General features: G+C 40.3%; 1 protein-coding gene across 1 annotated transcript in view; it reads left to right on the top strand.

Annotated features, from left to right (window-relative positions):
• The window catches only part of kifbp (kinesin family binding protein), a 33055-nt gene that overhangs the window by 8322 nt on the left and 10343 nt on the right, over nt 1–14390 (top strand). The window contains exons 5-6 of the mRNA XM_026293018.1: nt 10566–10690; nt 10949–11042. Of these exons, the coding sequence (XP_026148803.1) occupies nt 10566–10690; nt 10949–11042 (219 nt within the window). The remainder of the gene's footprint in view (nt 1–10565; nt 10691–10948; nt 11043–14390) is intronic.

Here is a 14390-nt window from a genome sequence, read left to right as displayed (position 1 = left end):
GACGTAAAGGATCAGCATAAAGCTTAAAAATGTGCTGATCGGTTCTGATCACGATCTTTGCACTTAGCTCGGGACATCACTAGTGTTGACAGGTGTGCAGTTTTCTGTGTGTTCAATATGTGTGCAACAGCATGGGAAACATCAATGTCAGATCAGAATTACAAAATTGCATAATGCTAGAATGGCTTTCTCTGCTGCAGCAGCAGCTCTCAGACACAGAGGAAGGCCTGTTGCAATTGGATCCAGCTTTGACGAAAATTAAGCAACAGGTCATAGTTTACCCTAGGTTAGGATTAGGCAGACCCAGTGGGGGAGCTACAGAGAGTGCTGCTTTTAGATCAAGAAAGGCATTTCCTCCTTCATGAGTCCATATGATTTTGTCATGTGCAGAGAGTTGTTTACCATGCATCATAGCAGATGGGAGTTTCACGCAGCGAGTAATTTGGAATCCACTGCCGGCAAAATTATGTCATGCCAAGAAAACTCATTTGTTTTTTTTAGTAATTGGATTAGGAACATCTCGAATTCAGCAATGGGCAACTGGGGTGATGATGTGACCCAGATATATCACGTTTTGTTGTACAAACTGCAATTTGGAAAGACATAAAGCTATCATTTTCTGCAAGATGTTTTAACAGGTGCACTGTATCAATTTCATATGCTTCTTCAGATGGACTACAAATCAGCAAATCATCTACATACTGTAGCAGTGCTGATCCGGCAGGTAAATAAAGGCCTTGAAGGTTTCTAATGAGAGTCTGATGAAAGAAACTAAAACTTTCATAGTGACCTTGGGGACATCTGGCCCAGGCGTAAATTTTTCCTTCGAATGAAAAGGTAAACCAGTACTGGGTGTCCATGTCTGCAGGCACAGAAAAGAAAGCATTGGCCAAATCTACTTCTGAAAAATGAGCTGAGTCAAATTGGTGGTACCAGATAAAAGATGGTTTGAGTATTATTTACTTCTGGCGTTCGGGGGCTGCATTCACTGCTTTGTACATTCTATTCTTGTATAAAGCGCCCTTCAGTTGGTTGATCTTGGTCTCTCACCTTTTTAACTAGAAAAATGGGAGTGCGCACTGGAGAATTCTTGCATGGAATTATTATGGCAGCTTTTAACAAAAATTAAAAACAGGCTTTATACCATCAATGGCTTCCTGTTGTAAAATCAGAGGCTCTGCATTTTTCACAAGGCCTACATCATGTGTGTGGGCTTTCCAGAGAGATTTTGGAATTTGCTCAAGCTCTGGTGGTAAACTAGTTTCTGTGATGGTAAAGGCTGCAGTGTTATGGCTATTAATGAGCTCAACTGTTCGACAAACTTGTACAACTGATGTAAAATTGTATATGATGTACATCACCCTTCCTTCTGTCCTAGAATCTGATGCTGTTGGTTGAAAATCCTTGAGGAACAGCAAGCTTTGCAACCAGTGGCTCAGGTCTTTCCAACACTAGTCAGAAGGCTTTGCCAGTGCGATATGTGGAGTATCTCCTGTAAATAGTTCTTTCTGGGTAGGGGAGAGTAAAACTGAGGCAACAGCAGCAGTCTTTGTCCAATAGACATGTCATATGTATTACTTCCATTTCCTTATTTTCTACCTACCACTGTTTTTCATATTTCAACATGCTGCTGTCTTTCATACTTCAACTTACTGCTGTCTTTCATATTTCTACATACCACTGTCTTTCATACTTCAGCATACTGCTGTCTTTTAATCATTTTACTCTCCCTCACATGACATTCTTCTTTCCACATGCAATACACTTTCCAGTGAGCTTGGATCACTTTGTGTTACTTTCTATCTCTTTTGGACAAAGACATGTCTCTTTGCACTCTCTTTTTCCTTGTTTTCAAGTTTATCTTGCACTAATTGTCGACTACTCAGACTACCCTCCACAGGAAATTACAGCTCCCACCATACAGTCAGTTTTTAACAGCTTCCATTGTACTTTTTTCTCATTTCTTCACATAACGATGACAATTGAGTTGGTAGATTGGGCCCTTGCTAGGCATTTACTTCTCTCTTAGTACCCAGTACTAAACCCATACTCTAATATCTGTTCTCTGGTGCTGTCTTTCCTCATATGACTCAGGCTATTTCATTGCGCTGCATACAACAGTAATCAATAACACAATGGTCTCTACTAAGACGACGTCTCGTCAACTACTCAACCACATATGGAGTTAGAGCTCTTTCTTACCGTAACATTACAGGTCTGTCTGTGTTTCTGCTGCTTCGTCGTTGTACAATTTGTCTGTACTTTTGTTTCCTGGGCCGGATCAGTAGCCGGGCTCCTTAGGATGAAAGCTTCTGAACCCGCAGGGAGGAATCGCTATTTGTAGTGCGCACTGTCGTGGCAAAAAATAACTAGGAGGCATAACTTAGGCTATAGGATGGCAAGTTTGATAAACAAAGCAGCAGAGTCACAAGCAGAGCATTCGTTCTGCAGAACGGGCCAGTACCGATTGACCCAGGACATAGGTAACAGCAGTCTTTTATACCTACCTCAGTCATTTCAGTTTACACAACAGAGTCAGTCATGTGTAAATCATGCTTTCATGACATATACGTAACTTGCTGCGATCAAATGACGAACAGTCTTGGTGAAAGTGGTAACTTCCCACAACAGAGCAACACTTTTAATGGCTACTACTGTACAGCTTTTGCAGCTGAAATGGGAGATACTGCATGCAACAACTGTTGCCCACTTTCTTCACCAGTCAAAGCTTTCGGGTAGAGTGGCAAAGAGAAATCCACTGTTGAAGAAAATTCATATTAAATCTCAACTAGAGCTCATCAAAAGGCATGTCGGAAGAAGACAGTTCTTTGGTCTGATGAGACAAAAATGGTGTTTTTTGGCCATGAGACAAGACGCTATGTTTGGCGGACACAAACATATGCTGTGGGGGTGTTTATCGGCAGCCGACCTTGGAAGGCTTGTAAAGGTAGAGGGTAAAATGAATGTGACAAAATACAGGAAAATCCTGAAGAGTAATCTTATTCAGTCTGCAAGATAACCACAGCTTTGGAGAAGATTTATTTTCCAGCAAGACAATGACCCAAAGCATACAGCAAAAGCTACACAGAAATTGTTTATAAACAACAACTTGAATGTTTTGGAGTGACAGAGTCAAAGCCAAGACCTTGGCCTAATAGAGAATCTGTAGCTGGACTTGAAAAGGGCTGTTCACATCTGATCCCAGTGCAACCTGACAGAGATTGAGCAATTTTGCAAAGAAGAATAGACTAAAATTGCAGTGAGAGAATTGCTTGATTGAGACCTATCGACATAGACTCAGTGCTGTAATTGCAGCCAAAAGTTCATCTACAAAATTACTGACTTGAATATTTATGAGAGAACAGGGAGAACATGAAAACTCCACATGTTGCTGGGTTTTAAACCAGGAACCTTCTTGCTGTGAGGTAACTGCACTAACTGTGCTGCCCCCATCACTTATTTCTCATTACATATTCTTGAGTGGCATTATTCTGTAGAAAACTGTTTTCACTTTGCCATTTGTCATGAGGTTCTTTTGGTATTCTTTTTTTTTTAATATATTACATTGACCATGATTTATTCATAAAATCAATTAAGGATAAAACATCCAATGAAGTGCTAGGCACTGTATTTGAATAATTATGGTTTTGATTAGTCAGATTTTTACAAAAGAATATGGAAATTTTTATGTGTAATCACATTTGTACAGATATTACATTTTTATTACATTGGAAAAGTCACTTCACATTTAAAGCAAAAGTAAGTGGTGTATTAAGCCTTATTAAGTGACGTGCATAAAATTGCTAGACATTATCCTAGTGAGTTGCATGGAAAAACAATTATTTTTTTATGTCTTTCTGAGTCCTGGTTGAATGACACATACCAGACTCGTGTGGATATACATGGTTTCAGGTATATCAGGACAGGACTCAAGGACCAGCGGAAGGACGAAAGGTGGGGGAATTATCCTGTTTTTCAACCACAAATGGGTTAACCCCCAAAATGTGACTGTGAAAAGAGGGTCTGTTGTCCAGAAATTGAAAGGATCTCAGTTGGTGTCCGCCCATACTACGCACCAAGGGAGATTTCAAACATAGTTGCCATTGTTTACATTCCACTGAAGGCAGTGCCTGCAACAGTGTGTGATGTCATCCATGATGCCATTGCTAGGATACAGACCCAGCACCCTGAGGCATTCATTCATTTGTCTCTCTGTCCTCCTGTCTGACTGACTTTGTACAGTATGTGGACTGTCCAACACATGGAAAAAGGACATTTAGATCTGTTCTATGCTAATGTGAAAGAAGCTTACAGGGCTGTACCTCTTCCACCAGAAGCTAAGCAGAAGGTTCCTGTTACCACCAGTTCTTTCAGGAAATAGTCACTAGAGGCAAGGGATTCACTGAGAGACTCCTTTAAGTGCACAAACGGATGTACTGCTGGAGGGGCAGGAAATGAACAATGACTTGGACTGGAGAGTCAACATTATCACTGACTACAGTAATTTCTGTAGAGAGACAGTACTCCCAGTTAAGACAGTATGGTGCTATCCTAACAATAAACCATCAATCACCAGTGGCATTAAAGACCTTCTGACTCAGAGTCCTGCCACATACAGAAATATTCTGATGATACGGCTGTTGTGGCATGTGTGTGCAGTGGTCAGGAGGGGGAGTACAGGGACCTAGTGGAGACCTTCACTGTCTGGAACAAAAAGAGCTATCTTCTGAACACCACCAAGACTAACGACGTGGTGGTTGATTTTAGGAGATCAAAAGCACCATGCAAGTCAGACTGGAGATTGACTGTGCAGACCTTCAAGTACCTTGGGGTGGTATTGGATGAAAAACTGGAGTGATCTGCCAGGGCAGAGCGCCTCCTCTTTTTGAGACAGCTTGGTTCCTACAATGTCTGCAGTGACATGCTGTGCATGTTCTACCACACTGTCATGTAATGTACACTGTTCTATGCTGCTGTCTGTTGGGGGAATGGCATTACAAACAGGAACTGTAAGCGACTGGACAAACTGGTGAAAAGGCCAGTTTTGTGCTAGGCAGGGGGCTGGACACTCTTAAGAACTACAGTGGAGCAGCAGATATGCTTGTTATAATGGACAATAACTAAACACAGTAGCAGCTGCAGTGGGAGGCTCATCTCATTGTGCTGCAGAACTGAGAGGTTGAGGTAATGCTTTCAATTCAATTCAGTTCCATTTGGTTCTATTTGTATAGCGCCAAATAAAAATAATAATAATAATGCATTTTATTTATATAGGCTCCTTTCTGGTCACCCAAGGTTGCCTTCCAGATAAAAGATAAAACAAAATAACTTTTATAAAGATAACATTGAGCAATATTAATAAAACAAAAACTGAGTCATAATTTAAGATACCTGATAACTTGAGTGGAGATTTCAGTGCAGCCTTACATCATGTGGGATAAGCGGTTCTAAATAATTAGTCTTAAGGTGAGATGTGAATTTAGTTGGAGAATCTATGTTACGGATTATTTCCGGGAGAGAATTCCAGCGATGTGGAGCAATACATCCGAAGGCTCTAGAACTCATGGTGGTCAAGCGGGAAAATTGCGTGAGGGGGTGTAGAACTGAACGAGATCCAATAGGTAAGGGGGAGCGAGATTATGAAGTGCTTTAAATGTGAGGAGGAGAATTTTAAACTCTATACGGTATTTAATAGGGAGCCAGTGAAGTTGTTGGAGGGTGGGGGTAATGTGGTGCATTAAGGGAATTTGGGTTATGATACGGGCAGCCAAGTTCTGAATAAGTTGGAGTTTATGTAGGAGTTTTTGTGGTAGGCCAGTTAGAAGAGAATTGCAGTAATCAATACGGGAGGTGACCAGAGCATGTACAGTGGGTATGGAAAGTATTCAGACCCCCATCTTGACAGAAAAAACCAGAAATGTAGAAATTTTTGCAAATTTATTAAAAAAGAAAAACTAAAATATCACATGGTCATAAGTATTCAGACCCTTTGCAGTGACACTCATATTTAACTCACATGCTGTCCATTTCTTCTGATTCTCCTTGAGATGGTTCTGCTCCTTCATTGGAGTCCAGCTCTGTTTAATTAAACTGATTGGACTAGGATTAGGAAAGGCACACACCTGTCTATATAAGACCTTACAACTCACAGTGCATGTCAGAGCAAATGAGAGTCATGAGGTCGAAGGAACTGCCCAAGGAGCTCAGAGACAGAATTGTGGCAAGGCACAGATCTGGCCAAGGTTACAAAAGAATTTCTGCAGCACTCAAGGTTCCTAAGAGCACAGTGGCCTCCATAATCCTCAAATGGAGAAAGTTTGGGACGACCTGAACTCTTCCCAGACCTGGCCGTCCAGCCAAACTGAGCAATCGTGGGGGAAGAGCCTTGGTGAGAGAGGTAAAGAAGAACCCAAAGATCACTGTGGCTGAGCTCCAGAGATGCAGTAGGGAGATGGGAGAAAGTTCCACAAAGTCAACTATCACTGCAGCCCTCCACCAGTCGGGGAGTTATGGCAGAGTGGCCCGACGGAAGCCTCTCCTCAGTGCAAGACACATGAAAGCCTGCATAGAGTTTGCCAAAAAACACATGAAGGACTCCCAGACTATGAGAAATAAGTCTGATCTCTGGTCTGATGAGACCAAGATTGAACTTTTTGGCGTTAATTCTAAGCGGTATGTGTGGAGAAAACCAGGCACTGCTCATCACCTGCCCAATACAATCCCTACAGTGAAACATGGTGGTGGGAGCATCATGTTGTGGGGGTGTTTTTCAGCTTCAGGGACAGGACGACTGGTTGCAACTGAAGGAAAGATGAATGTGGCCAAGTACAGAGATATCCTGGAAGAAAACCTCTTCCAGAGTGCTCAGGACCTCAGACTGGGCCGAAGGTTCACCTTTCAACAGGACAATGACCCTAAGCACACAGCTAAAATAACAAAGGAGTGGCTTCGGAACAACTCTGTGACCGTTCTTGACTGGCCCAGCCAGAGCCCTGACCTAAACCCAATTGAGCATCTCTGGAGAGACCTGAAAATGGCTGTCCACCAACGTTCACCATCCAACCTGACAGAACTGGAGAGGATCTGCAAGGAAGAATGGCAGAGGATCCCAAATCCAGGTGTGAAACACTTGTTGCATCATTCCCAAGAAGACTCATGGCTGTACTAGCTCAAAATGGTGCTTCTACTCAATACTGAGCACAGGGTCTGAATACTTATGACCATGTGATATTTCAGTTTTTCTTTTTTAATAAATTTGCAAAAATTTCTACATTTCTGTTTTTTTCTGTCAAGATGGGGTGCTGAGTGTACATTAATGAGAAATAAAATGAACTTTTTTGATTTTGGCAAATAGCTGCAATGACACAAAGAGTGAAAAATTTAAAGGGGTCTGAATACTTTCCGTACCCACTGTATATGTTGCATGTAAATAATCTCAGGTGAACCAGGTAAATGTGTGCACACCCCCGAGAAATGACATAAAATGTCAAACTTCATCATAGAATTTACTCACTTTTTCTGCGCGTTTGGATGATGGCGCGTTACGGACGTGAAGAAGCGCTTCTTATATTCCACACAGAGACAAATAGTTTAGTTTGTCCTCAGAGTAAAAACACTGATTTTAACTCAAATGAGGATCGTTTGGCTCCTCATTGCTTTGTATTGTGCTGCACTAATCCCCTCCCATCTACATTGACTGAAAGGCTCATTATGCGCGTCTTTGTCTGGTCGTTGAGTGCGTCTTTTGTCTTCTCAGGTAAATCACATGACTATTAATCCTAAGACACACCTTCTTTCATATGGCCTTTCTCGACAAAAAGTGTCTTAGAAAATTTAAATCAGTGTATTGTTTTCTGTGAATGTGTGAACAAGATGACATTCACAGCACTCTGAAGTAAACACTTTAGCCTACAACATGCAGGTCTCCAAAGTCTTGTGAACCAATGTTCTGTATGTGTTTTATGGTCTTATTTCAGTGAGTAAAAAATTGTAGTTTTGCACTAACCATGGATAAACAGTGTTTTCTCAAAAACACAATAATGTATAAACTTGCTGCTCACATATTATTGTAGCCAATTTTGTGCTGATTACAGTGTTATCAGACTTTAGACATTAATATGTTTAAAAGACACTGAAAAAAGCACAAATGTCAGGACATGTCGAAATTTGTCCAGGGCCCCCAAAACCCCCTCAGACCCCAGAGGGTTAATAAATTCTGAAATTTCAGATTCGGTGACGAGTTTAAAAGAGGAGAAAAGATTACGAGACTGGCCAGCAGATAGACTGAGGCGAGCTGCATGGGTTATTTGATGAATAGGCTAGCTGTTGATGAATTTTATTGATTTTGACATTAAAGCATCACAATGAGCAGTGCAACACAGGTGGGGTGGAAGTGTGTCAGATGGTTTCGGAAAACTGTTCATAGTGGAGAACAAGACTTTTTTGTTCCCTTCGCCAGATGCAAGCAGGTTATTATAGTGAGCAGCTTTAGCTGAAGTCAATGCGATTTTACAGAGGAGCACATGCACGTTGTGCATTTCTCTGTGTACAGTAAGTCCAGTTCTTTTGTATGGGCGCTCCAGGCGACGGCCTCCGCATTTGAGCTGATGAAGCTCTGGGGTAAACCAGGGTGCAGAGTGAACAAAGGAGACAGTTTGGGTTTTTAGAGGTGCAATAATATCCAGGAGGGTCTGTAGCTCAGAGTTGTAGTAAGATACCAGGTCATCATGGGTGGATGTGGATTTATGTTCCTAAAGGAAATTGAGTGCTGCCGAGGAGATAGTGGAACATTAATGAATGAGATTAATTTATGGTCTGATATAGGCAACTCAGATGCAACACAGTGAGAAGGTGTAACACCTGAGCAACAGACAAGATCCAGGTTGTGGCCCTTTGAGTGAGTCGGAAAATTAATGAATTGTTGTAAGCCAAAGCCATCAAGGCATGACATTAAGTCCTTTGAGAGCTGATTTACAGTGTCATTCACATGAATGTTAAAATCACCAAGTAAGATAACGTTAGGAGAGAGTGTATAGAGAGAGGTTAAAAATGCAGAGAATTCAGATAAAAATGTGTTACAATATTTTGGTTGTCAGTATATAACAGCAAGTATAGTCGGTGTTGACCCACCGATTTTTACTAGGATTACTATTGCAACAGCACATCATCACTAGGGTAAAACTAACCTGTCTCACGATGGTTTAAACCCAGCTCACGTTCCCTATTAGTGGGTGAACAATCCAACACTTGGTGAATTCTGCTTCACAATGATAGGAAGAGCCAACATCGAAAGATCAAAAAGCGACGACGCATGCTTGGCCGCCACAAGCCAGTTATCCCTGTGTTAACGTTTCTGACACCTCCTGCTTAAAACCCAAAAAGTCAGAAGGATCTTTATTATTATGAGAAGGATTATTATTATTATTATTATATAGTTATATTGGTTGCATTTACACATAAATCAAATCTCTAGAACCGTCTTCTTTCAGTTGTGCAATATTGCCAAAATGGAACATCTTGTCTGAAAATGATGCAGAAAAACTAGTCCATGCATTTACTTCAAGGCTAGCTTACTGTAACTCATTATTAAGATGTTCCAGTAACTCCATTAAAAGTGTCCATTTGCTGCAGTCAGAGTTTTGACAGGAACTAGCAAGAAAGATCATATTTTTCCTACATTAGCTTCTATTCATTGGCTCACACAGAAATCCATAATGGACTTTAAATTAATTCTCCTAAAATAACAAACCCTCATGATCAGGCTGCTACATACCTTAAAAACATCATAGTACCACACTATCCAAATAGAGCACCTTGCTGTCGGAATGCAGGTGTACTTGTGGTTTTTAGAGTTTCCAAAGGAAGAATGGGAAGCAGAGGGTTCAAAAGGCAAACACCATTTCTACTTTTAAGGTTAGAATCCCGGCTGCTAAAGGCTTGAACGCCATAAAGACTTCTCACCATTCCGCAAGCTCCTCTCTCTGCTCTCTTCTCCTCCCCCCTCACATCTATCACACATTTATCCAAGCTCACATCAGCAATATATAGCTCCATTATCATATATGTCCCTGGTGCTAATGTGTGGTTATTGGTCCTACCAACCTGTACAGTGTTTGTTGCTGTTCTTTTTATTCTCCACAGTCTGTAAGTGCTTGCTCATTAGGGATTAGTTTGGTTTCTATGTAAAGTGCCTTGAGATGATTGTGTTATTTGGTGCTACACAAATAAACTGAATTTTTTTGTTTATATTTGTGACTTTGGTGAATATCAGGTCACATTTCAGGACTATTTTATGAGGAGAAGGATACAGAACCAGGAAACTGGAAACAGTGCCATTACTTCTTTGCACCTATATATCAATTTTCATTCTATTAACGGTCACTTTTTTATAACATGGAGTAATATGAATGTTTCATCATTATTTGCTGATTTTTGCAGCAGATTTATAAAATATGCTTCTGAATTGGATTCATGTTTATCTAGGTGAATATACTGAAACTGTGTTACATTAATACACTTCATTTCATGATCATTATACTATTAGTAACTGGTATTCTGTCTTCCAGGTCAAACTGAGCGTGCTGCCACCTACTGTCACTGTACCCTGCAGAGACAGTTACAGTTAAATCAGTTCAGTCCAATGGAGTGGGCCCTGAATGCTGCAACACTGTCACAGTATTACATCACTAAGGTGGGGATGAAATTCATTTAGAGAGATTAAAAACTAAATGTCTAATGATTATGATTATTATTACCCAATATTTTAAATCTATTTTGACTTACAGGAAACAAGTTTTTTTTTTTAATACTTGTAAATTTAAGTTTATTTGTACTCAATTTTAACAACAGGTCAAACATTTTATTTGTAATAATCATTTATATTTGAAGATCTGGTCTTGGTGTTCACTTGTTTTCTGCATAAATAATAAGGGGTGTGTGTAATTTTTAGGGCCGATATATGGAAGGTAGACATTGCCTCTCAGCAGCTACTGTCATATCAGGCTTGGCAGGAGAGGTACCTTGTGAGCCAGCAGCACAGGAAAGTAAGTATCTGTCGAGGCAAATGGCTGCCCAAATTGAGCCAGATTCTGCTGGAGGTTTTTCCTCCACTGTTCCCAAGTGGTTGCTCATAAGGGATTTGGCTTTTGTTCTTTTTGTAAAGTGCCTTGAGATGATTGTATTGTGATTTGGTATTAGGCAAATAAATTGAATTTAATTAAATTGAATTGCAAATTAAAGCTTTTATCCATTTCAAAATAAGCACACTAACTAGAGAGAGCACAATTTATTGCTGTAGTTGTGCTGCTTCCCATCCTTAGTTATGTCTTCCCTTACTTTTTGACTCCTTCCTTGTCCTCATTTAATTTTTTGTGTGTATCGTTCCTTCCGGTTCTCATTGCATATTTTTTAATTCCAAATATTTTTAAAAGACACAAATGAATGCTTGGCTGATGATGAACAATTATCTTCCGTTCCAATAATGCCAAAAATTGCAGTCAATGGGTTTGGCTCAAGTGTGTAGTTTAAAATATGTGAGAGAGTTTGGAAGACATCCCTCAAATCAAATCATCCCCAAAATTTCTAAGGCTCAGGGCAGGACCCCATTACATGTGGATAAGAGAGACTTCTCCACATTTACATTTATCACACGTGGGATCGACCTCCGGATAAAACTGTGAGAGCTTAACTTTTAAATAGTGGGCCCTGTGTACAACTTTAAATTGCATTAAGGAGTGCACACAAAGAGGTGGAGTTGACAGGTTTGAGGATTTCATTCCATGAATCATCTGAGAGCGTCACATTTAAATCCCCTTACCAAGCCGTTTTGATCTTGATGAGGCTGATTGGGTTTGTGCTCATTAACTTCTCATATATAGTGGATATTAAACCTTTACCCTTGGGGGACAGGCCGAGGAGGGTATCAATGATGGTTGTGTCAGATGCCTCAGGGAAAGCTGGTATTGAAGAACTGATAAAATGTCTTATTCAGAGATATCTGAAAAAGTGTATTTGTCAGGTTAAAACTTTCGGAAGCTGCTTAAAAGAATACAAACTTACCATCAACAAAAAGGTCTTTACATAAGTTTATACCTTTGTTGTGCCACCCTTGAAATGCACTATCATGCAAAGAGGGTGGAAAAATAGGGTTAAAGACAATTGGAGAAGAAAGACAAAAGCCCAGGAGACCGCAGCATATCCTGAACTGAGCCCACACTCTCAGGGTGTGTTTGACAACTGGATTGTTGATTGCTTCTAGTAAGGTGAAGGGAAGGGAAGTGAAGTGAGGATCCAAAAAGTGCAGAGACAGAGAGAGTGTTAACAGGGTTTATCTCCATAGCAACCCAAGATGGTCAGGCTGGTCGTTTATGAAAATAAGCCTAAAAATGAGAGCGTGAAAGTTTGCTGCCCAGAAGTATAGTCTGAAATTGGGTAGAGCCATTCTGCCATCTTTTTTAGATCTTTGAAGAAGTCCTTGCTCAATTGAGGGCGTTTACCTTTCCAGAGGTATGATGATGTGGTTGAGTCTAGTGTATTGAAAAAGGATTTTGGAATAAAAACAGGTATAGCCTGAAAGAGGTATAGCAACCTGGGGAGAATGTTCATTTTAATGGCATTGATTCTGCCCACCAATGGCATGGATAAAGATGACCATCTCTCAAGATCCTTTTTTGTATGGTTCAGTAATCGAATAAAATTTTCTTTAAAAAAGGTGTTTATGACCCTTTGTAACTGTGATACCAAGATAAGTGATCTGTTTTCTCACTAATTTGAAAGGGAGGTTGTGAATATCTGGCATCTCCCTGCCTAGTGGAAGAAATTCGCTTTTATGCAAGTTCAGTTTGTAACCTGAGAAATAGCTGAATTTACTAAGCAAAGACAGTAAGGGAGGTATAGAGGTGGTTGGATTAGATACGAAAAGTAAAAGATCATCTGCATAGAGAGAGACTTGTGTTCTGTTCCCTGTCTCCAGATCCCCGATTTATCCCTAGAACTACGGAATGCAATTGCTAGAGGCTCTAGGGCAAGATTAAAGAACAGTGGGCTGAGAGGGCACCCTTGACAGGTTCCCCGATTGAGGCTGAACGGTTGAGACTGCTGGGAGTTAGTCAAAATTGAAGCGATAGGATTAGAATATAATAGTTTCACCCAAGTAATAAAATTTGGTCCAAAATTAAATTTTTCTAGGATTTTAAAAAGGTATTTCCATTCAACACGATCGAAGGCCCTTTCTGCGTCCAGAGAAAGAATGCACTCTGGGGCATCCTCCGATGATGGGTACATGATATTCATAAGACATCTGATATTAAAGTAAGAATGACGATTTTTAAGAAAGCCTGTTTGGTCCTCTGATATAATTGAGGGTATGACATTCTCTAACCTACCCACCAATACCTTAGCAAGGATTTTTGTATCCACATTCAAAAGAGAGATTGGTCTGTATGAGGAACACTCTGTTGGATCTTTATCCTTCTTAGCTAAAAGAGTAATGTGAGCCTCATTAAAAGATATGGGAAGTTTTCCCTGCTCAAAGGAGTCAGTCAGAACCAGAGCAAGTTGGGGTGCAAGGAGCGAAGAGAATGATTTAAAGAATTCTGTGGGGAACCCGTCAGGGCCTGGGGATTTTCCAGTTTGCAGAGATGAGATGGCTAATATTATTTCTTCTTGTGAGATGGGTGCTTCTAATCTTAATCTAAAATCGGATAAGTGCTGGAATATCAATTTTGGCTAGAAAATCCTCAACAAAGCCATCATCCTCTAGATATTCGGAGATGTAGAGCTGGGAAAAGTAATTTCTAAATACGTCATTTATGTTTGAGAAACCTGTTGTGATAGTACCATCCTCCATTTTAATGTTGGTTATGTGTTGCTGCGCTCTAAAACGTCTTAATTGATTCGCTAGTAGTTTCCCAGATTTGTCACCATGAATATAAAATTGGCTGCTGCACCTCAACAACTGATGTTCGACTACGTGTTGAAATTAGATCAAATTTGGTTTGCAACTCTACACATCTTTTATATAAAATAAATAAAGCTATCTGCTCCTCCATAAAGTTGATAAATCCCTCATCAGCTAGAAGGGTAGAATTAAATTGCCGATGTTTACTTGTCTGAGGGAGATCGGGAGGGGCTATAGAAATAGAAAGAACAAGTGGGGCGTGGTCTGATAAAACAATACTCTGATATTCACAGGAGGAATCAAATGGGATCAGCAGTTTATCTATGGAAAAACGATCAATCCTAGAAAAAGTATGATGGACAGATGAAAAAAAGAATACTCTGTCCTTAGTAAGTAAGTGGAGAGATAGGACTGGATTAGCATGGCAGATTTGCTCATATTAGCTGGGTATGGAGAGGATCTGTCAAGTGATGGATCCATACAACAATTGAAA

Source organism: Mastacembelus armatus, chromosome 3 (genome assembly GCF_900324485.2).
Source record: "Mastacembelus armatus chromosome 3, fMasArm1.2, whole genome shotgun sequence".
NCBI lineage: Eukaryota > Metazoa > Chordata > Actinopteri > Synbranchiformes > Mastacembelidae > Mastacembelus > Mastacembelus armatus.
The sequence above is the reverse complement of the archived record's forward strand: the minus strand, read 5'-3'. Positions and strand labels throughout refer to the sequence as shown.